The sequence below is a fragment of the Salmo salar genome, chromosome 18 (genome assembly GCF_965601325.2).
Source record: "Salmo salar chromosome 18, fSalSal1, whole genome shotgun sequence".
Classification (NCBI taxonomy): Eukaryota; Metazoa; Chordata; class Actinopteri; order Salmoniformes; family Salmonidae; genus Salmo; species Salmo salar.
Genome location: NC_138308.1, coordinates 487,501 through 495,000, shown reverse-complemented (window position 1 = coordinate 495,000; position 7,500 = coordinate 487,501). Strand labels below are relative to the sequence as shown.

General features: G+C 46.8%; 1 protein-coding gene across 1 annotated transcript in view; it reads left to right on the top strand.

Annotated features, from left to right (window-relative positions):
• The window catches only part of LOC106595859 (unconventional myosin-XV), a 79,117-nt gene that overhangs the window by 62,671 nt on the left and 8,946 nt on the right, over positions 1–7,500 (top strand). Inside the window, exon 11 of the mRNA XM_082965449.1 lies at positions 1–158. This exon is cut by the window's left edge and continues 3 nt beyond it. Coding sequence (XP_082821575.1) covers positions 1–158 — 158 coding nt within the window. The remainder of the gene's footprint in view (positions 159–7,500) is intronic.

Sequence of the window (7,500 nt, the reverse complement as noted above, 5' to 3'; positions counted from 1 at the left end):
AGAATGTCCGTCCCCTCAATAAGAGAGAGTACATCCTGGACATTACTACGGAGGCGGAGCCAGTGGACAGTAACTACAGCCTGTGGTTCAGGAGGGTCGTCTGGACTCAGACGCTCAAAGTTGACAACGAGCTCTGTGTCACCATGCATTATAACCAGGTATAACAACACTATGATGCATTATAACCAGGTGTAACAAAACTATGATGCATTATAACCAGGTATAACAACCAGCTCTGCCTTATGATGCATTATAACCAGGTATAATAACACTATGATGCATTAAAACCAGGTATAATAACCAGCTCCGCCTTATGATGCATTATAACCAGGTATAATAACACTATGATGCATTATAACAAGGTATATTAACACTATGATGCATTATAACCAGGTATAATAACCAGCTCTGCCTTATGATGCATTTTAACCAGGTATAATAACACTATGATGCATTATAACCAGGTATAACAACCAGCTCTGCCTTATGATGCATTATAACCAGGTATAGCAACACTACGATGCATTATAACCAGGTATAACGCTATGATGCATTATAACCGGGTATAATAATCAGCTCTGCCTTATGATGCATTATAACCAGGTATAATAACTAGCTCTGCCTTATGATGCATTATAACCAGGTATAATAACCAGCTCTGCCTTATGATGCATTATAACCAGGTATAAAAACACTATGATGCATTACAGGCAGGTATAACAACACTATGATGCATTATAACCAGGTATCGCAGCACTATGATGCATTATAACCAGGTATAACAACTCTATGATGCATTATAAACAGTTAAGCCAAACTAAGACAGCAGTGTTATTAAAAGTCATAATGAAACATGTTCTCAGAATGTTATTTTAATTACCTTCAAATAACCTATCATTTCTGTTCTCAGAACGTTAATAAAACCTCCCAGGAAAACGTTCAGGGAACCGTAGTAAAACGTTCTCAGAACCTCCCAGGAAAACGTTCAGGGTACCGTAGTAAAACGTTCTCAGAACCTCCCAGGGAAAACGTTCAGGGAACCGTAGTAAAACGTTCTCAGAACCTCCCAGGAAAACGTTCAGGGAACCGTAGTAAAACGTTCTCAGAACCTCCCAAGGAAAACATTCAGGGAACCGTAGTAAAACGTTCTCAGAACCTCCCAGAAAAACGTTCAGGGAACCGTAGTAAAACGTTCTCAGAACCTCCCAAGGAAAACATTCAGGGAACCGTAGTAAAACGTTCTCAGAACCTCCCAGGAAAACGTTCAGGGAACCGTAGTAAAACGTTCTCAGAACCTCCCAAGGAAAACGTTCAGGGAACCGTAGTAAAACGTTCTCAGAACCTCCCAAGGAAAACGTTCAGGGAACCGTAGTAAAACGTTCTCAGAACCTCCCAGGAAAAACGTAGTTCCCAGAACCGATTGGGAAACCAAAAACGTACATTCCCACATCTTCCATGGAACCAGATATGTTAGCTGGGAAGGCGCCTGGTGGACGATAGATTGGTTCTGGTATTTACTAGGATCCCCTTTAGTATCAGCTTCTCTTCCTTCAGGTCCACAAGAAACACAGTACAGAACTTTATTAGTCATGGACTGAAATACATTTAACACGTCTCATATAGCCTACATACAGTTGAAGTCTGAAGTTTACATACATCTTCGCCAAGTACAAGTAGCTTCTTCCTTGCTGAGCGGCCTTTCAGGTTATGTCGATATAGGACTCGTTTTTTTTACTGTGGATATAGATTTCTTTTGTACCTGTTTCCTCCGGCATCTTCACAAGGTCCTTTGCTGTTGTTCTGGGATTGATTTGACCTTTTCGCACCAAAGTACGTTCATCTCTAGGAGACAGAACGCGTCTCCTTCCTGAGCGGTGTGACGGCTGCCTGGTCCCATGGTGTTTATACTGGCGTACTATTGTTTGTACAGATGAACGTGGTACCTTCAGGCGTTTGGAAATCGCTCCCAAGGATGAACCATGACTTGTGGAGGTCAATCATTTATTTTCTGAGGTCTTGGCTGATTTCTTTTGATTTTCCCATGATGTCAAGCAAAGAGGCACTGAGTTTGAAGGTAGGCCTTGAAATACATCCACAGGTACACCTCCAATTGACTCAAATTATGTCAATTAGCCTATCAGAAGCTTCTAAAGCCATGACATCGTTTTCTGGTATTTTCCAAGCTGTTTAAAGGCACAATCAACTTAGTGGATGTAAACTTCTGACCCACTGGAATTGTGATACAGTGAATTATAAGTGAAATAATCTGTCTGTAAACAATTGTCGGGGGAAATTATTTGTGTCATGCACAAAGTAGATGTCCTAACCGACTTGCCAAAACTATATAGTTTGTTAACAAGAAATTTGTGGAGTGGTTGAAAAACGAGTTTTAAATGACTCCCAACCTAAAGTGGATGTAAACTTCAGACTTCAACTGTACCAGTACATACACACAATACCTAGGTCTAATACAGGATACAGGATAAATGACAATACAAGATATATAAAATGGCGGTGTCTCTTCACAGTCCCCTTTGTGCAGTAGAGGTGGCCGACAACTTGAACAGACAGTTCCGTTATCATCGACACATCGATATCTCTCAGGAAGACCAATTGGCGATGCGATCGATCTGTCCTCAACTTTAAAGCCAGCAGAGATTGACATGATACGTGCTGATTTGTTCTGTGCTGCCCCCCCCCCCCCCCGTGGGAATCGAACCCACAACCCTGGCATTGTCGCAGATGCAACCCTGGCAACCCACAACCCTGTTCTGGACCAACTGCAATTTACCTAGGGCAAGGAAACTACACATGACTACACAGCTGGGCAGTAGTCCAGGGAAAACAAAACTACACAGCTGGGCTGTAGTCCAGGGGCAACGAAACTACACAGCTGGGCTGTAGTCCAGGGGCAACAAAACTACACAGCTGGGCAGTAGTCCAGGGGCAACAAAACTACACAGCTGGGCAGTAGTCCAGGGGCAACGAAAACTACACAGCTGGGCAGTAGTCCAGGGGAAACAAAACTACACATGACCACACAGCTGGGCAGTAGTCCAGGGGCAACGAAACTACACAGCTGGGCTGTAGTCCAGGGGCAACGAAACTACACAGCTGGGCAGTAGTCCAGGGGCAACGAAACTACACAGCTGGGCTGTAGTTCAGGGGCAACAAAAACTACACATGACCACACAGCTGGGCAGTAGTCCAGGGGTGACAAAACTACACAGCTGGGCAGTAGTTCAGGGGCAATGAAAACTACACAGCTGGGCAGTAGTCCAGGGGCAACGAAACTACACAGCTGGGCAGTAGTCCAGGGGCAACAAAACTACACAGCTGGGCTGTAGTCCAGGGGAAACAAAACTACACAGCTGGGCTGTAGTTCAGGGGCAATGAAAACTACACAGCTGGGCTGTAGTCCAGGGGTGACAAAACTACACAGCTGGGCAGTAGTCCAGGGGTGACAAAACTACACAGCTGGGCAGTAGTTCAGGGGCAATGAAAACTACACAGCTGGGCTGTAGTCCAGGGGCAATGAAACTACACAGCTGGGCAGTAGTCCAGGGGCAACGAAAACCACACAGCTGGGCAGTAGTCCAGGGGCAACGAAACTACACAGCTGGGCAGTAGTTCAGGGGCAACAAAAACTACACATGACCACACAGCTGGGCAGTAGTCCAGGGGCAACAAAACTACACAGCTGGGAAGTAGTCCAGGGGCAACGAAAACTACACAGCTGGGCTGTAGTCCAGGGGCAACAAAACTACACATGACCACACAGCTGGGCAGTAGTCCAGGGGTGACAAAACTACACAGCTGGGCAGTAGTTCAGGGGCAATGAAAACTACACAGCTGGGCAGTAGTCCAGGGGCAACGAAACTACACAGCTGGGCTGTAGTCCAGGGGCAACAAAACTACACAGCTGGGCTGTAGTCCAGGGGCAACGAAACCACACAGCTGGGCAGTAGTCCAGGGGCAACAAAACTACACAGCTGGGCAGTAGTCCAGGGGCAACGAAACTACACAGCTGGGCTGTAGTCCAGGGGCAACGAAACTACACAGCTGGGCTGTAGTCCAGGGGCAACGAAACTACACAGCTGGGCAGTAGTCCAGGGGCAACAAAACTACACAGCTGGGCAGTAGTCCAGGGGCAACGAAAACTACACAGCTGGGCAGTAGTCCAGGGGCAACAAAACTACACAGCTGGGCAGTAGTCCAGGGGCAACGAAACTACACAGCTGGGCTGTAGTCCAGGGGCAACGAAACCACACAGCTGGGCTGTAGTCCAGGGGCAACGAAACTACACAGCTGGGCAGTAGTCCAGGGGCAACAAAACTACACAGCTGGGCAGTAGTCCAGGGGCAACGAAACTACACAGCTGGGCAGTAGTCCAGGGGCAACGAAAACTACACAGCTGGGCTGTAGTCCAGGGGCAACAAAACTACACAGCTGGGCAGTAGTCCAGGGGCAACGAAAACTACACAGCTGGGCAGTAGTCCAGGGGAAACAAAACTACACATGACCACACAGCTGGGCAGTAGTCCAGGGGCAACGAAACTACACAGCTGGGCAGTAGTCCAGGGGCAACAAAACTACACAGCTGGGCAGTTGTCCAGGGGCAACGAAACTACACAGCTGGGCTGTAGTCCAGGGGCAACGAAACCACACAGCTGGGCTGTAGTCCAGGGGCAACAAAACTACACAGCTGGGCTGTAGTCCAGGGGCAACAAAACTACACAGCTGGGCTGTAGTCCAGGGGCAACAAACTCACTGCACATCTATGTTACCACCTATTGCTAGAACTAGTTACCCATTCATATAACTGACTGTCAGCTCTATGTTAAACCTATTGCTCGTTACCCATTCTACAACTGACTGCAGCTCTATGTCGTTAGTAAAAACAGAAAACATTAATGGCCCTAGTGTGGTGCCCTGCGGTACACCACACTCAACTGAATTTGCGTGAGGGAGGTTTTCTATTCAGGAAAAACCCCTCTGTGTTCTTTCTATTAGATAGGGAACTCTCAATCCCATAATACCCACGTTTTTAGGGAATTCTCAATCCCATAATACCCACGTTTTTAGGGAACTCTCAATCCCATAACACCCACGTTTTTAGGGAACTCTCAATCCCATAATAACCACGTTTTTAGGGAACTCTCAATCCCATAATAACCACGTTTTTAGGGAATTCTCAATCCCATAATAACCACGTTTTTAGGGAACTCTCAATCCCATAACACCCACGTTTTTAGGGAACTCTCAATCCCATAACACCCACGTTTTTAGGGAACTCTCAATCCCATAACACCCACGTTTTTAGGGAACTCTCAATCCCAGAACAGCTACGTTTTTAGGGAACTCTCAATCCCATAACACCCACGTTTTCACGGCAATAGGTTATGATCGATGACATCAAAAGCCGCACTAACAACCTTCTTACTGTCAATTTCTTTCAGCCAATCCGTCAGTCATTTGTGCCGAGCGTGGTTGAGTGCCCTGTCCCTAATAGGCTGAAAGTCTGCTGTTCATTTTGATTTCCGTAAAATAACTTTCTATTTACATTTCCAAAAGTTTGCTAAGCACTAAGCAGTTGTAGCAGGCTGATTGGTTGGGCTGTTTGAACCAATAAAAGTTGCTCTGCTATTCTTGGGTATCTGAAGGACGTTTTCCTGCCTCCATATCTGAGAGCTTTAGTTCCTGACACACCGGTTCTAGGTGTTGCCAGACTATCTGAAGGCCTGTGTTCTAGGTGTTCCCAGACTATCTGAAGGCCTGTGTTCTACGTTCTAGGTGTTCCCAGACTATCTGAAGGCCTGTGTTCTAGGTGTTCCCAGACTATCTGAAGGCCTGTGTTCTAGGTGTTCCCAGACTATCTGAAGGCCTGTGTTCTAGGTGTTCCCAGACTATCTGAAGGCCTGTGTTCTAGGTGTTGCCAGACTATCTGAAGGCCTGTGTTCTATGTTCTAGGTGTTGCCAGACTATCTGAAGGCCTGTGTTCTAGGTGTTGCCAGACTATCTGAAGGCCTGTGTTCTACGTTCTAGGTGTTCCCAGACTATCTGAAGGCCTGTGTTCTAGGTGTTCCCAGACTATCTGAAGGCCTGTGTTCTATGTTCTAGGTGTTCCCAGACTATCTGAAGGCCTGTGTTCTACGTTCTAGGTTTCCAGACTATCTGAAGGCCTGTGTTCTAGGTGTTCCCAGACTATCTGAAGGCCTGTGTTCTATGTTCTAGGTGTTCCCAGACTATCTGAAGGCCTGTGTTCTGTGTTCTAGGTGTTCCCAGACTATCTGAAGGCCTGTGTTCTAGGTGTTCCCAGACTATCTGAAGGCCTGTGTTCTAGGTGTTCCCAGACTATCTGAAGGCCTGTGTTCTAGGTGTTGCCAGACTATCTGAAGGCCTGTGTTCTAGGTGTTCCCAGACTATCTGAAGGCCTGTGTTCTAGGTGTTCCCAGACTATCTGAAGGCCTGTGTTCTATGTTCTAGGTGTTCCCAGACTATCTGAAGGCCTGTGTTCTAGGTGTTCCCAGACTATCTGAAGGCCTGTGTTCTAGGTGTTCCCAGACTATCTGAAGGCCTGTGTTCTAGGTGTTCCCAGACTATCTGAAGGCCTGTGTTCTAGGTGTTCCCAGACTATCTGAAGGCCTGTGTTCTAGGTGTTCCCAGACTATCTGAAGGCCTGTGTTCTAGGTGTTCCCAGACTATCTGAAGGCCTGTGTTCTAGGTGTTCCCAGACTATCTGAAGGCCTGTGTTCTACGTTCTAGGTGTTACCAGACTATCTGAAGGCCTGTGTTCTATGTTCTAGGTGTTCCCAGACTATCTGAAGGCCTGTGTTCTAGGTGTTCCCAGACTATCTGAAGGCCTGTGTTCTAGGTGTTCCAAGACTATCTGAAGGCCTGTGTTCTACGTTCTAGGTGTTCCCAGACTATCTGAAGGCCTGTGTTCTATGTTCTAGGTGTTCCAAGACTATCTGAAGGCCTGTGTTCTATGTTCTAGGTGTTCCCAGACTATCTGAAGGCCTGTGTTCTGTGTTCTAGGTGTTCCCAGACTATCTGAAGGCCTGTGTTCTACGTTCTAGGTGTTCCCAGACTATCTGAAGGCCTGTGTTCTAGGTGTTCCCAGACTATCTGAAGGCCTGTGTTCTAGGTGTTCCCAGACTATCTGAAGGCCTGTGTTCTAGGTGTTCCCAGACTATCTGAAGGCCTGTGTTCTAGGTGTTCCCAGACTATCTGAAGGCCTGTGTTCTAGGTGTTACCAGACTATCTGAAGGCCTGTGTTGTAGGTGTTCCCAGACTATCTGAAGGCCTGTGTTCTAGGTGTTCCCAGACTATCTGAAGGCCTGTGTTCTAGGTGTTCCCAGACTATCTGAAGGCCTGTGTTCTAGGTGTTCCCAGACTATCTGAAGGCCTGTGTTCTAGGTGTTCCCAGACTATCTGAAGGCCTGTGTTCTACGTTCTAGGTGTTGCCAGACTATCTGAAGGCCTGTGTTCTATGTTCTA